This window comes from Sceloporus occidentalis, unplaced genomic scaffold (genome assembly GCF_023333645.1).
Source record: "Sceloporus occidentalis isolate IW3139 unplaced genomic scaffold, rSceOcc1.0.p SCAF_2, whole genome shotgun sequence".
Taxonomy (NCBI): Eukaryota; Metazoa; Chordata; class Lepidosauria; order Squamata; family Phrynosomatidae; genus Sceloporus; species Sceloporus occidentalis.
The window spans coordinates 39,610,688-39,627,525 of record NW_028316982.1 but is presented as its reverse complement, the minus strand read 5'-3'; the positions used below and the strand labels follow the sequence as shown (position 1 = coordinate 39,627,525).

The 16,838-nt window shown below is 40.4% G+C and overlaps 1 protein-coding gene across 1 annotated transcript; it reads right to left on the bottom strand.

The window, feature by feature from the left end:
- Positions 1 to 2,138: 2,138 nt before the first annotated feature.
- Positions 2,139 to 16,611, bottom strand: LOC149318185 (thiamine transporter 2-like). Its single transcript, XM_089509171.1, has 6 exons — positions 16,555 to 16,611; positions 13,542 to 13,702; positions 8,998 to 9,817; positions 5,601 to 5,793; positions 4,548 to 4,689; positions 2,139 to 3,630 (listed from the first exon to the last, which is right to left on the bottom strand). The coding sequence occupies exons 2-6, from the start codon at positions 13,689 to 13,691 to the stop codon at positions 3,472 to 3,474; spliced, it is 1,464 nt and encodes a 487-aa protein (XP_089365297.1). The 5' UTR covers positions 13,692 to 13,702; positions 16,555 to 16,611; the 3' UTR covers positions 2,139 to 3,471.
- Positions 16,612 to 16,838: the final 227 nt, after the last annotated feature.

Sequence of the window (16,838 nt, the reverse complement as noted above, 5' to 3'; positions counted from 1 at the left end):
TGTGGAGAGTGCATTCAATAATCTGGGAGAAACAGCTCTCCCAAGTGTTCAAGTGAGCCTATTATTATTATTAACCTTTATTTATAAAGTGCTGTAAATTTACACAGCGCTGTACATACAATCTTTTTAATTGGACAGTTCCCTGCCCTCAGGCTTACAATCTAAAAAGACACGACACAAAGGGAGTGGTGGTGGGGAAGGGGCCTCTCTAGTAGGATAATACATATAAAATATATGAAGAACTTAACATGTGACCAAGACAAAAAGCGCCAGCCCGTGGGCAGAGTCACGGCGTAACATCCGCATGCTTGATGCCATGATGCTGCCCCCATGGAGCCATTTTGGTGCGCACCTGTTTATATGGCGCATGCCATGATGTCACCACTGTGGCGCATTGCCCAAACGGCACAGTGCAGAAGGGGCATCATCATGAAGCCTATAACGCCCCTTCCAGGGAGCAGAAAGAACCCGCTTTTCGCGTCCTTTTTGCTCCCTGCGGAAGCTGCGGCGTGTAGTTGCCGCAGCTCCAATCCTGGGCAAAAAGGGGTAGCGTTCTGCTGCCCGTTTGTACAGCCCCAAAATTCATAGCAAGGTGAGCTAAGTTCATAACAAGGTGGCCTCAAACTCTTAAAGAGCTTAAGGTCCAGAGAGAAGTTGGTACCTAACTGCAGATATTTTAGTATCAGACTAATATGATAATATGATATGATCCTGCACCATTTAGTAACGCAAATGCCATATTTTGCACCACCTGAAACTCTTAACCACTCTTCAGAGGTAACCTCATATACTCAAGACACTGTGTAATTAAGGCATGGATTATGTTGCCAGGTCAGATCAGCTCTGGGAAGAGCAGAGCATTCTTCATCACTACTGCCACTTGCAGAATTAAGTAACAGACTACAGTCTTGACACTTTAGGGTTGAGGATAGCCTCTTCCAGAGAGCCAGTGTCGTGGAGTGGTTTGTGTGTTGGACTAGGACTCTGGAGACCAGGATTCATACATAGCCTCTTCCAGAACATATTAATTCCCATTCCCAAACCAGACTTTCCAGTGACGAGCAGTTATTTCCATCTTTTCATGTTTTATAGACATGCCTATTTAATGTAACACATTCTTTCTGAGAGGGTGCATTTCCAGAAACATCTCTTCAGAGACTAGGTAAAGTATAGTATGCTGTAGTTTTGCCTTCTTCCTGTGCTGCTTTTTCTTTAGTTTCTCTGAACAACTCATAATAAGGAGTGTATTAAATGTGGGGGAAGCCTGTACTTTCTAGCCCCTTTTTTGTCTTCTGAGTTTAAGACATCCCCATATATTGTTCATAACAAGCTTTTGTGGCACTAACACTCCTGTTTTGTATGAACATGAATTCAGGAAAGCACAAGTAAAACTTGTTCTTCCAGTACATAGTCATACATGCAGACTTCTGAGTATGGCAATGGCCAGCTGATATCTCTTCATAGGACTTGGTGAAAGAGAGCTGTAGAGGGGGGGGGGATCACTGGTTTCAAGGCAAGTTCTAATAGATGATTCTCTGCCTGGAGTAGTGGGGAATGCAGAGTTTGCCCACAAAGTTATGAGCCGCTCTGGAAGAAAAGGTACTAATTCTTTATATACTATGATCCTGTTTAGTAGAAGGATGGCAAAGATGCAGTCTCCAGAAGGTGATCCAGTGAAGAAGAAATTACATGAGGAGGTTTGCCATCAGGCCAAGATTTTCAAGATTTCAAAGTGAATCAGGAAAATTGAGGGACAACATCAGATCCAGTAAAGATCCATTGTGGTATAGTGGTTTGAGCGTAGGACTAGAACTCTGGAGACCAGGGTTTGAAACCTGACTCACCCATGTAAACCCATTGGGTTACACTCAGCTTTAGTATGGCAATGGCAAACCCCCTGTGAAAAAACTTGCCAAGAAAACCCAATGATAGGTTTGCCTCAGGGTCATCATAGGTCAGAAAGAACTTGAATGCAAATGACAACAAATCAGATCCAGATGTTTTGGGGCACATTGTTTTGGTTTAATTTGTTTTAAAAGAATTTTTAGATATTCAAAAAACTAACAACAAATATATAAAACATATTTTAAAATAGCTGACAACAGTTATTTAAATATTGCATTACAATTCTTTCCACTCATTATTAACAAGTAAAATCCCATGTCACACCTCATTATTATTAAATGTATTTGATATATAAATTACCTATTTAAACATACTTTTAATGTATTATGACCTATATTGATCATTGATACTGAACTAAAAGGACCTAAATTGTCCTTTTAGTTCAGTCAATTATATTGATTGTCTCACTGCCTGTAGCACTTCGTTTGCTGCCAGATGTCACCAACTAAATGCAGTCTCAACAAGTCTTGGGGCAATGAGAAACTGCAGTAAAGGGCTCAGGGGCCACTTTGGCCTATGGTTTAGTTCCTGGCAATTGAATTGATGATCACATTTTCCAGCCATGAGTCCAGACTTATTCTGTGCTTTGTTTATTTGAAAGCATTGTCTGAATTAAGACCATATTAATAGTCTTATATACAGGTTCACTGTTTTCCCTTAATCACTCTGTGAACAAAAAGAAGAAACTCGTTCTTAACATTTAGCATCCTTAAACGAACACAACCAACATAGATTTCTGTGTCAGTTTGGCTGTACCAAGCAAATAGTAGTACTGAGACTGCAGTCAAGTAATCAGGAAAAGACTAGGAATAGGAAGGACAATATGAAAGAACTAGAAAAATTCTTAAATTGTAAAAATATACAATTGAGCACTAAAGTAAGAATAATCCAAGTCATTGTATTCCCCATCACCATATAAGGATGTGAGAGCTGGACAGTGAAGATAGCAGACAGAAAGAAAATCCACTCCTCTGAAATGTGGTGCTGGAGAAGAGTGCTGAGGATACCGTGGATGGCCAAAAAGACAAACAAATGGATGCTAGAATAGATCAAGCCTAAAGTCCCTGGAAGTCAAGATGATGAAACTCAGACTGTTGTACTTTTGTCATCATGAGAAGGCATGAAAAGACAATAATGATAGGAAAGACAGAAGATACTAGAAAGAGGAAGACCATACGCCAGATGGCTAGACCACGAGCATGAATCTGCAAGACCTAAGCAGAGCAGTGGAAGATGGGGGTCCTGGAGATATCTCATACACAGGGTTGCCATAAGTTGGGGTTGACTCAAGGCCAGTTGACAACACCAGTGTTGAGATAAGCGTAGCAGATGAAATTTGATTAACTAAAATCTGACATTTCACATTGCTCTGTACAGTATTATAACTCCACTGTTAAACTCGACAAGAATATGATTTGGTGACTTCAGCTTTGACATGTTGTGTGAGACTTGGTAAAATCTTTCAGGGATATGTTAAGTTCTCCTTCCTTTATATAAGTATATGAATACATGTTTGGTTTGGTCTCACTGTAATTAATCTTTTGCAAAAAGTGTAAAGTCTCATATTCACAATCTTGTACTATAGTTCTCTGTATTCTGCTTTTCTGCTTCAGGCTTCTGGGGATTCAATTGAGTTCTTTGGCATTTGATTGAGATTATAGTGTAAATGCTTCTGCATAAAAAAATTCCAGATATCACTGCAAAGTAACTGCCATATATTAGGAACTGCAAGAGAACAGAGAAAGAAGTAGTCAAGCAGTTTTTCTAATAAAACATTTCAGTTTGTCCTTAGTGGTAGATTTTTTTTCAACCCTTTTTTATCCACATGTATCCTAATGCCTGTCATAAACACATTCTTGATCATGGTTAAAGTTCAACTTTAGCTCCTTTACAGGTCATACTTGTGCACTTTGATTTTCTTTGCTTCTGCATTATATAACCATTGTGAGTCCATCTTCCATCAGCTTCAGCCTGGGGAGCAGGTTGCACTGCAGCCCAAGCTCCCCATATTTCCATCAATGGGGAATGATTGCTGGCTGAGGGATAGTCTGATAGAATTGGTTTGGGGGCTCAATTTTCTGAGGGAATATTGAGCCCCATTAAGTGAAGGGGTTGGGATGCTCCTCTAATGTGGATATTCACAATTCTGCAAATCCTCAGAGATTCTACTGTATATATTCCCAACTAAGTGTGCATAGGATTATAAATGCATCTTTATATAATCAAGTTCTTACTCTTTAACAATAGAAGTTATTATCCGGAAAGGCAGTGGTGTAACAACACAGACATGCCCCACTCTTTATATACTCCTGAAAGGCTTTTCTAAATCCAGCAAGCTTTTTTTATTGTATTGCTGGATGGTTATACATATGCATACCATTTTAATATACACTTGGTAATTTTTTTCCGATTGTTTTACTGTAAGCTGCCCTAAGGAAGGGTAGAATATATTAAATAAATGAATCTAGTCATAAGACAGTCTTCTTCAACTGCTCAGTGTTTTCAGCCATACTTCTCATCATCCCTAGATAGTCATGGTTAGTATTGAACACCTCTAAGACCATTTTTTCAGTTGATCTTTAGCTCTCTGAAACACTTAAAATATTATTTGAATTAACTGTGGTGTAACATCAGTAGGTTACCTGAGTCTCAATATCCAGTCCAAGCCCTTTGGAATCCACCACAATAACAGTCACAATAGTCTGGATTAGCAGTGCAACAAAATTGTTGAATCCAAACATTAAGGCATAGCGTTCCATGCTAAGACTGATTGCAATCTGAAATCTAAAATTAAACTTTTGTTAGAACAGAAGCACTTTATAACTGTATTTCCTTTGGAGGGGGGGATAGGAAGTAATAAGTATATAGGTATGAATTTTACCAAAGCAAAATGTGCTGAGTAATGAGTTTGGCTCAGCTGATGTACAGCCAATGTGACAGACAACTAGATTTCACCACCACCCCAACCTAGTATCCTTTCCTCCAAACTTCTGTGAAATGTACCTAGACATATTGGGCTAAGGAAGTAACAAATGTGTGCATAGCTCAGTCACAGAATGGTTACAATTGGATTTAATGAAATGCATGCTGCTACTGAATGACGAGGAAGGGGCATGCAAAGTTTATTGGGATGGAGATTACATCCCACGTTTGATTGAATCCTACAGAGAAATACTAGCTGGAACATAGTCTTTGTTTATTGTATACATAGCTGGTATGAACTATCTTTGGCTGCACTACTGTATGGCTGCTCGTGGTAGTGGAACTTCAGCTATCAAGTTAATTCATTGCTCTACCATCACTTTATGTATCAGTCCTGGCCATGTTTTCCTATTTTCTGTCCTGCAACTATTATCAATACCACTAATAATATCAAACAACTTCACCCAAGTACAAGGAGCCCTGGTGGCACAGTGGTTAAATGCCAGTCCTGCAGCCAAAACGTTGTAAGTTCAATCCTAGAGGAGGGCTCCAAGGTTCACTCAGCCTTCCATCCTTTCACAGGTTGGGAAAATGAGTACCCAGTTTGTTGAGGGCATTTGGCTTACACATTGTAAACCGCTTAAGCAGTATAGAAACATACTTACTATTGCTTGCCCTTGCTAAAATGGCCCAAACAGTAGCAAATTCGCATGAAGCTGTACACACCCACACCTGCACACACATAAATGAACACACAGGCAGTACATACTTACGTGGCGATAGTTATAAGGAGCATGTAGCATGCCTTGAAAACTAGATAACCAGCATAGCAGACCCAGATGTTACTGGTAAAATGCATCAAAAACAATGTACCGGCATCCAAGGCAGAGAAGATTCCCAGTGCTAGCTCCCCTGTTAGATCCCAGTTCATTTTCACAAATCCTACAGTCAGTGATGTTACTGAACCTAGAAATTAATAGTAGTTTTAAATATGTGATACTTTGTACGTTCATAAGCTAACCGAAACATGGTTTAACATGGTAAGCTGCCTTGATCAGATCTTTCAACAGGAAGTTAAAATAAAAATTATTCTAATAAATAAAATGATTTAGTATACATTTCCAAGAGCAACTGGAATTGTTCTGCAACAATTTCTGGTAGTATGAACTTTCATATCCCTTAGAGCCTCCCAAATATTTGAGCTTAAAAAAAATGGGGTGAAAGTAAATTAATGGTGTTCAGAAAACTAGGTCACTAGCATTATTGTTCTTTTGACTGATTTATTTTTTAATTAATTATACTTTTTTGCCACTTTCCCAAACACCTATAGTGGCTCACAAAACCTAAAAAGCACACTGACAATAAACAATTGTTATCTGTCGTCTAGCCAACTGAAGCTAGCCAAACATGCTGGACTCAAAATACAGTATTACAACAAGCAGACAATCTGTGCCAAAACCTAGGAACCACAAAAGAAAAGACTTTGTTCATGCTCTAACCTCTTTAACAGATTATACGGAGTTGGCCCTCCCTAGCCACAGTTTCAAGCATCCATTGCTTAAAAGTATTCAAAAAAATATATGTATAAATTTCAAAAAGCCATTTTATAAAAGGATCACCATTTTACTCTTTATTGGATTTAATGGGACATGACCATCCATTGATTTTGGTATGTGTGGGGGAGCCAGGAACCAAACCCCAACGGATACCAAGGGCCCACTGTATAGTAGATAATAGAATCATAGAGTTACAAAGAGTCTGAAGGGTAGTTACTTTGAAGTGTTGAAACAGAATCCATAATGGATAGCCATCAAGCCTCTGCTTAAAAGCTTCTAATGAGTGAGAGTGTCCACCTTTTGACACAGCAGAATAAAAGCAGGCTGTATATCACTGATCCTATATGACCCTGCTTTCCAGTGGCTGACAATAAGCAGGATTTTTTTTTGTACCAACTGCAGCACTGCTGTGTCCTCCTTTCTGCTTTTCATAGATTTCTGTGAAGACTCAACTAGTGATTGTCATCCTTTTGTGTCTGCAGGAAAATCAGGTAAGACAATTCCACTGATTAACTAAAGTGGGAGGAATCTTTAAAACTTCTTCCCATCATTATCCTTTTATGTGGTGTTTAATAATAGCTGATTTCAAAATAAATGAATTAGGCAGCCTGTTGAGGTTGGGGGAAAATTCAACCAGTTAGAAAATAATTGAGTTTTGTTTTATATGAGTTCCCCAACTTTTCAACATCAGTTTACATTGGCTTTGAGTGTGCTTTTCATGATCATGACCTGCAGGACTGAACTCAACAGTATGGTATGATAAAAACCAACAACAAAAAGCAAATAAACTAAGGTAGGGCCCTAGCTTTTCTCACTGCCAAAATCTGGAGGCCACTTACATTCTGAACATGTTCAGATGCAACTGAAAAAAATGATTTAAGTAATTTCTAAGTCACAGTCTTCACATGGATAGAAGAACGATGGTTTATGCAGTGTCGAGTCTGTAAGGGGAAATATGGCTTCTCCCATCTTAGAGGGAGGTGTTCACCTCCAGTACAGTTGGCCCTCAGTATCCACAGAGGATCTGTTTTGGATCTCCCCCCCCCCCCCCCCGATACCAAAATCCATGGATGCTGAAGCCCACATTGTCCCCAATGGCAGCGTGTGGGAACAACATGTGCTTGCCGTCTGCTTGAATTTGTGAATACCAAGGGCGGACTGTAGTAGATGATAGGAAGCAGCAACAACATGTTGGAGGGAAAATCTATACAGCCCGCCCTTCCTTTATGTGGGCGATCCGTTCCAGACACACACACACAAACACCCCGCGTAAAGGGAATTCAGTCTATGCTTGAGCCCCATTTAAATGAATGGGGCTTGTGCATGTGGCGCAGTGGCGTGCGTGCGCCACGGGCACACGTGCCATTACCCTTTATGGGGTGCGCCACGCCTTTTCCCAGCACGGCTTTCAGCATATGCTGAAAACCGCGTAAGGCGCACCCACGTATGACACGGGCGCACTGTATATTAAGCAGTCTGCCTCCACCCCTTAAACAAGACTGCTGCCTTCAAGCCCTATAGAGATACTGCCCTACTATCAGTGTTGAAGATGACATTCATATAACAATCCATTTGGCTTTTATATATGGAATAGAGCGATAGAATCATAGAGTTGGACGACACCAAGGGCCATCCAGTCCCACCCCTGCCAGGCAGGAATTCACAATCAAAGCCCACAAACACACACTTCAACAGATGGCCATCCAGCCTCTGTTTAAAGACCTCCAAAGGAGGAGACTCCACCACACTCCAAAGAAGATTGTTCCAGTGTCAAACAGCTCTGTCAGGAAGTTCCTCCTAATACTGAGGTGGAATCTCTTTTCCTGTACCTTGCATCCACTGCTCTGGGTCCTATTCTCTGAAGCAGCAGAAAAAAATGCTTACTCCATCCTCAATATGGCACCCCCTCAAATACCTAAACATGGCTATCATATCATCTCTTAACCTTCTCCAGGCTAAACATACCCAGCTCCCAAAGTCTCTCCTCATGAGGCATGGTTTCCATCTGATTCCCTTTGGTGGCCACATAGCTACAGCTCCATCCCTCACCAATGGCTAGGGTCCACACATTATTTACCCCTGCCTTAAGGACCAAAAGAAAACTGTTGAGTGCTATTGAGTCTCAATGGTTAAGTTCTATGCAGCTGTAGAGGAGTACCATATCTATTGGACTAAAGAAATCAAATTGCCATCTTTGTGGGTTTGGGGCAACTCATGGTGATCATTGTCCTTTAATGATTAAAAAACAACAACTTTGGCTCATTGAAGTAAATATTTAGTGTTCCAATTCAGTTTTTTAATTATGAGATCAAGTATATACAACATTTCCTTACCCATCAAAGCTCTCCTAATGTGTGTCAATGGAAGCCTTAGATCTGCTATATATACATTTTCATGGTTGTGTATGTAACCCTCCCTTCCTTGAAATACTGTAAAATGCAGAAATTGTGAGTATGTGGGATTCTTTGGATTATGGAAAACCTGTTTTAAGAGTTCTTATATTCTGCTTGCCCCTCTTCAACCCTTCTAAGCTGGGTAGGAAAAACCTGGCTACCTACTTACTGTACATTGCATTTATGTTAATACAGAAAATGAAATTAAATCACTTACTTACTTAAAAATGTTGCAATGGCTTCAACACCTCCATTGTAAATGTCAGAGGTATGGGAAGGTGCTTTAGCATCCCAGAGTGTTTGAATGTAATTCAAAATCTGATTGTAGCCTGCGGTAGCTAATGCCCACCAGATTGACCAGTAAAGAAGTTTTTTTATAGTGTAGCATTCCTTCAGGTCTACGCACAGTTGCAGAAGAACTGCTAGAAAGTGATTTTTACTTTGGATTTTGGGTAGCTGGTATTCTGGCAAATTCTTGGAGTTGACTGATAACACTGTAGCATCGTTGTCCTGTTGGTAGTTTGGCTGGCTTGATACACTTGAGGGACCTTTATCTGATCCAGTGAAAGAAGCATTTGCGGAAGACTTCCCATGAAAGAACATACTTTTTTGAGGCATGGGCAGAAAAAATGAAGATATAAATGCCACAGACACAGAAGCCAGTGTTATGGCATTCAGGTAAAAATATGATACGTACGCTAAAGAAACTAAAAGTTGGCCCAGTAAGAAACCCATGGTGGATGCAACCAGAGTGACACTTCTGCAATAACCTGTTACTTTTTGGTAATGTTCAGCACTAACCATACTATATATGTAGGCATAATAGGCAACCTCTGTGGCAGTCACAAGGCCATAGAAAAACTCCATCAGCTGCATGGCTGACAGACCATGTGCAAATAACAGCAACATCCAGGTAACAATAAAACTAATTCCTTGGAGAATTATGACAGGCTTATAGCGTACGTAGTCTGTTAGCAGGAACACAGGGAACAGCAGAATGAGGTATGAGTATGTCCAGACTGGAAGAACATGCTGTGTTACCTGAAAGGGGAAAGAAGAAATTATGTTAGCATGGAGAAACTAGAAATTAGTCATGCAAAACATATAAGCATTTAATGGAATTAAAGATTATAGATCGGACCTGTTTGGGAAGCCCTAGGTATGCAAATTGTTGTCTTCTGGAAGCAGCCCTAGTCAGCATAGCAGATCATAAACAGCGATCAGAACAGCAATGCAATAACATCTGCAAGTACATATATTGTCTAGCCAGGACCTGAGCTGAGGAACCTTTGGTTCACTAGATGTTTTTGCCTAGTTTCCAGAATCCCTTGCTCTTATAGACCTGCTGGATGGGACTGATGGGAATTGTAGGCCAAACTATCTGGAGCACCATTTGTGTGAGTTCACAGATGATACTTGAAGAACTACAGTTGTGGTAAACACCTTTTAAAGTAGTTTCACTCTTGTTGCCAAATAACAGGAAGGGCATTTGGAGAGGAACTTCTGCAGGAAATCCCCAAACATGGACAGACTTTTATGCAAAGAACCATTTGTTGCTGTTGTGTGCCTTCAAGTCATTTCCAAGTTATGATGACCCTAAGGTGAACCTATAACGAGATTTTCTTGGCAAGAGTTGCTCATAGGAAGTTTGCCATTCCCATCCCCTGAGGCTGAGAGAGTGTGTGACTTGCCCAAGATCACCCAGTGAGTTTCATGGCTGAGCTGGGAATCAACCTCTGGTCTCCAGAGTACTAGTCCAACACTCAAACCACTGTGCCACACTATGCAAAGAATCATACCTTCAGGTATTTGGGTCGCGAGCCATTTAGTGCACTGAGTACCAGCACACTGAATTAGGCCCAGAAACACAGCAGCAGCCAGTATAATTCTTATGAAGATTTTCGTTTCAGACTGGTGCAACATAAACCAATATTAGTTTAGCATCAGTTAAAATTTCAGCAGCTATAGAGCTTTAAAGGCAGCTCCACATACATTGCATTATAGTGACCATCTGGAGCACCATAGCCAAACTATCCCTGTCTAGCAAGAGCTGCGACTGGCAAACCTGCCAAGTTGGTAAGAGACACTCTATACCACCAAAACCTTTAATGACATTTACACAAAGGCTATAATGTATTGCTTTAAAAAATCTTCGTGTTTTCAGACACTGCTACTCTTGTTAGTTGACATAAAGCTTTTCTAATGTTAGCAACAGGTATCAATATCCTCAGTATTCCCTACTGGACAGGAATAGGATATAGGACTTTCTTGGGCAGAGCTGGGGAGAGTTTGACTTTATTGTATGTACTGTATGTCTGTGTCTACATCCAAAAGGTGGTATGTCCCAGAGATCTTTACAGAATTATAAGAGTTGGAAGGAAACTTCCAGAACATTTACTGCAGGATGTATAAAACCATAGAGTTGGAAGGGTAATCCAGTCCAACCCCCTGCCATGCAGGAACACACAATCAAAGCACTCCCAACAGATGGCTATCCAGTCTCTGCTACATGTAGCCACAACATTCCTGACAGATAGCTGACCAGCCTCTTCTTAAAAACTTCCAGAAAAGGATGACCCATTACTTCCTCCAGCAGTCTGTTAAGCCGCCAATAGTTGCCACTATTAGAAAGTAATCATTAGTCAAAATCTGCTTCCCTGTAATTGTTGCCTATGGGTTCTAGTCCTGCCCTCTGATGCATGTATTTTTGAAGAGAAGATGGCATACAATAACTACTTGAACATTAATTTGGAAGATTAGATTTGTCATTTGTGATGCTGCCCAGAATTTCCTGTTTTTAACAAAGGTACACAAGAAATGTTCTACAGAATGTAGGCATCCATAATTTAAATGTACCACCATCCTGCAGGGTGGGCTCTTCATGTATTTTGTGGCCTCGGACAAGAAACAATTTGATGGTTCCACCCCACATTATCACCCCACAGGAGGGATGCAGTGGCTCAGTGGATAAGACGCTGACTCTGATGATTGCAAGGTTGGCAGATTGGCAGTTCAAGACCCAAGCACCATGTGATACAGCGAGTTCCCATCACTAATCCCAGCTTCTGCCAACCTAGCAGTCCAAAAGCATGTAAAAGTGCAAGTAGATAAATAGATACCACTTTGGTGGGAAGGTAACAGTGTTTTGTGCCACATGTGCTGGCTCCCTTGGTTTAGTAACAGAGATGAGCACTGCCCCCTACACTTGGACACAACTAGACAACCTTGGACTTTATCACACAGGGACCTATGTGCTTGCATCCTAAAAATGGTTAAAGTGCTGGCATCCCGGAAAAGCACACAAATGCACAACTGATTATCATACACAGAGCACAACAACACATTAAAATCACATTACTATTGTGAGAGAATGGGTCGAAAATGCATTTGTTTTTCAGACAGATGCAGAAAAATCCCATTGATGGCTTGAAAATAAGTGTTTTGTACATGCACACAAAAGCAGTAGCTGTGTCATCAGATGCCACCCAGAGAAATAAATAATGTTATTTACACAGTTTTCTTTATAAAGCATCCCTGCCTCTCCAGCTAATGGGAAAGGCTTAAGGAGGAGACACATTCACAGAGAGAGGGAGGGAGGGAGAGAAGCAAGCTGTGTGTGCCTGTATTGTGTGTGCCTGCTGCCCCTTTAAGAACAAGGCTGTCTCCCTCTTGACACAACAAAGGAACCATGGGAAAAGGAAGAATCCCGCAGATAGTTATCAGACTGCAGCAGTTGTGCAAAGAAACAAATTTGTGAATGAAATGGAAATGAAAACACAGTATTTTCCGGAAAATGCCTATTCCCTGATTAATGTCACTTTCTATTTGGATTCTAAGCGGTTTGCATGCAACGGCATGTGAAAAGCAATTGCAAAATTGTGCCCAATACCCTGGATAACCCCAGCTTCTGTCCAGTTTAAACTTCCTATTTTACCCATGTGATAAAGTTCCTTGTCAACGCGGAAACCTTTACCTTTCATCTTTTCCACTCCACACAGAAGCACACTGGATGAATTGTTGAATATTTCTTTGACCCTGTAACAGCACAGTAGTCTCCATACACTTGAGGGCAGCAGACTACCATGCAGAACATACTAGATAGAATGCATGACATACAAAATTGTTGTCTTTCAAACCTCAAACATGAGGCAGTTGCCTCACTCTATTCGTTTTATCCATCCCCCCCAAAAAACAACAACAACTGCTTCCCTCAAGAAGTAGAGGCTGGATGGGCATAGGTCGGGAGTGTTTTAATTGTATATTGCTGTGCAGCCCTTGTGGCCTCTTCCAACTCTATGATTCTACAAAACTAAAGAGAGTTTTTTGGCCTCAGAAATTAATCCTAGTATACTGCAGTGAAGCTGAGGAACACTGGAACTATGAGGATAGGAAACACATATCTAGTCAGAGTGGAAGTTGTGAGGGGAATGAATTGAGAGAAGTTTGCTAGTAGAGGTCTACTATCACACTTAGGTCAGTCCAAACAGTTCTCATCCGTTCCATCTGTTTGCAGTTGGCTGCCTGTAAGGGACTGTTTGAATCATGAGAGAAGGGTTCGTTGGGGTAAAATATTGGCAGACTAGTAAGCTGGGAGCACGTAAAGACCACCTGAGAAGATTCCAGTGCTTGAGAAAAACTGTTCACCCACAACTGGAGCTTGGAAAATAACCTTTCCGCTGTGCAGTGAGCCAGCTGCACTAAATATAAGCCAGCCACAGTAAAGCATGCAACTGATTTCCATAGATAAAATGACATTTCTCCATACCTCATCAATGGTCAGGTTTTTATCAGGTCCAGAAAGATAAGGGATCAGGAAGGGCTCAGATGGTTTCATCATGCTGAAGAAGCCATATATGCAAAGGACTAAGGTGGGGAAAATCCATCCACTGCTTTGCATCTTGTTCCAACAATCCATGGTTCTTGTGGCTAAAATATGGTAAATAAAAAGTGTGGAAAATGGAAGAAAGCAGAATTATTCAAGAGGACAGGACTATACAAGGGACACAGTGAGTTATTTTGCAAAAGACATGGAATCATGCAAAGGAACAATCCTAAGTAACATTAAATAGTTCATGATTATCTTACATTTTAATGGGACTAAATGGCTATGTGGAAGGCTTGGAGCTGGAAAACATCATACCAATTTAGCACTGAATGGTAACCAACTTGAAAAAGTTACATGGTTCTCAGATAGGATGGTATCTTATCTGTGGCCTGTTTTCTTCAGCAAGTCACATTTCATTGACCATTTGAACCCTTTGTTCTCTGGGAACCCTGGGAATTATAGTCTTGGAGATTTCATCAGCTACTAAATACAAACATTTATTCATAACAATAAATTTATGGTATAGAATAATAAATAAACTAGACTAATAAGCTAGACTGTTGATCTAGCTAAAGGTGGAAGAGTGTGGAGCTCATGGGCTGTATGCTGTACCTTGGCCTTTCACTTTGCAGCCCCCAAATGCCCTACTTTAAAGGGGGGCAAAATATACCATCCAAACCACATTTTTGGAGCCAAAATATACCATCATTTGGTAACCAAAATATACCATCCAAACCACAACAAAAGTATGGGAGCTTGGATCTGCTTCCTTCTCTCCCACTATCATCTCAATTACCTTATAAATGAAGGAAACAGCTTTTGGGGGATAAAACCTCAAACCAAATGGGTGTTATATCACTTCCCCGTTGCACCAAGGGTGACACTGCAGCCTGCTGCAACAGGGTGGGAATCTCTGCTTCCCTCTTCACAGTTACACATGGCTGGTCTATATGGATTGGCAACAGATCCTCAGAGCTTTTTCTTTCTTTTCTACCCTCCCTTGAACTGTCTATATACAAAGACTGTGCTTTAAAAATGAACTATATCTTTGATCCACAGTTCTGTCATATAAAGTCCAACTAATCAGGTATAGTCACCCCCTTACAACTTGCTGCTTACTTGGATACAGAGAGAGGTGAACAGTGGGGATGCACTGGTGGCAGAGCCAGTAATAGGGTCCTGCTGGCTTCTACTCATGATGACTCTATACATGTAAAGTGACTAAATTAGGTGGGCAACTGTGGCTTTGCAGAAGTTTTTCATTTACAGATCTCATCAGCCCTACCTAACATAATCTGAGACTATGGGAGTTGCAGTCCAAAAACAGCTACGAGGCCACAACTGCCCATCCTTGGGCTAAATCCAACATTAGTATGATCTACAGTAGAAAATAAATTGGATTTCAGTTAGTTATGACTAACAAATTCCATCATTTCAATGGATCTAGACTAAGTAGAACTAACATTGGATTTAGCCCAATGTTTGCCAAGGACTAGAACCAATTTCTTATGATATTCTACCTGTAGAGATCAGGACTTGGGCTGTTTCAAGTAGAGCATACAGAATATCACTTAAAGCAGCTAATAATATGCTTTGTCTTTGTGTTTTTCTTTTCTGTTTGAAAAACAGATTAATATTTGACCTAAATTTGTTGTTGTGTGCCTTCAAGTCATTTCTGACTTGCAGTGACCCTAAGGCAAACCTATCATGGGGTTTTCTTATTATTATTATTATTATTATTATTATTATTATTATAGTTTATTTCTATAGTGCTGTACATGTACACAGCACAGTACATACAGATAATCAATCAATAAAAATATAAAATCTGCCAATGATGTACAATCAACAAAATACATATAAACAGTAGGTAATAATATAAAATAGATTTAGTTAAAAAACAGGCAACAATTAAAACATCAACATCCACTATCTAATCAAACATCAGATAAATATTCACACAGTGCCTGGGAATGCTTCCCTGAACAGGGTGGTCTTCAACTCAGATTTAAAAGTCGTCAATGAAGTGGTGACCTGTGTTCGTGAGGGAAGAAGGTTCCAGGAGTGAGGGGCAGCAAGTGAAAAGGGATGAATCAGAGACTGGGCAGTGGAGATCCTGGGATAGCAGACCTTGACTACTAGAACTGAGGGTATGAGTGGGAATGTAAGGAGAAAGAAGATCAGATAAATAAAGAGGGGCCAGCCCATGCAGGGCTTTAAAGGTCAACAACAGATGATTATACCAAGCCCTAAATGGCTTGGGTCCAGGATACCTGAAGGACCGCCTCTCCCCATATATTCCGTCCCGCACCCTCAGAACATCTGGGCAGCAACTCCTGAAGGTGCCAGGGGCTAGGCTTTCTTCCGTCACTAAGCGGACGTTTTCCATCGCCGCCCCGGCCCTCTGGAATACGCTGCCCGCTGAGCTCCGCTCGACTACCTCCCTGGCCCAATTTAAGAAGGATTTAAAGACCTTCTTATTTCATCAAGCATTCCCCCCATGAACATCTTTTTAGGGCCTCCCTCCTCTTCCGTGGCCATGAGGAAGGGCTAATTGGGGTTTTATCCTTTTTATTGTTTTTATTGTTTCTTTGATGCACTGTTTGCGCGCGATTTGTTGATTTATGTATTTTTCACTGTTGTAAACCGCCCTGATCTATGGAAGGTTGCGGTATATAAATAAAACTTTTATTACTTTTATTATTATTTATTTATTATACTGGATACGGAAGGGAAAGGGCAATCTTGGCAATCTAAATATATAAGGTTAATATGTTAGCTTATAGGAGACAAAAGGCAGTGTTAAAGTTGGGAAGAATGCAGTAGCTCCCTATATATAATTGCATCTTTCTATACTTATATTCACAAACAAAAGTACAGCTGTTCTTGTTGGCAATCAAAAAGAAGATAACACAAAATCTTTAAGAGAAAGGTTGGATAAACATCTACTTACCAGCTTGACACTTTGAAATGCTTAAAGCTGTGGCAGAATTCAAAGTTTCTCCAAATATTTATCAAGTTTGTTTTTATACCTTTTAATAAAAAGCACATGCATCCCCCTACATCCTTACTAGATTGATTTTTTAAAAAACCTTGCAACTTTACTACAAAGCAAAGAACTTTGCAGGATATTAAACTACGTAGACTGGAAGAATCAAGACACATTCTTTCCAACCAGGAAGATAAAACACGCTATCATTTGGTTTAAAGCAAACGCTGTTGTAATGATCTTTGCTA

Bases quoted from the DNA above. Each gene is read 5' to 3' on its own strand.
- LOC149318185 (XM_089509171.1), bottom strand. From the start codon at position 13,691: ATGGATTGTTGGAACAAGATGCAAAGCAGTGGATGGATTTTCCCCACC. The intron at 9,818-13,541 runs GTATGGAGAAAT...TTCCCCTTTCAG, and splicing joins AAAACCTGACCATTGATGAG to GTAACACAGCATGTTCTTCC. The intron at 5,794-8,997 runs GTAAGTAAGTGA...ATTAATTTCTAG, and splicing joins AGCCATTGCAACATTTTTAA to GTTCAGTAACATCACTGACT.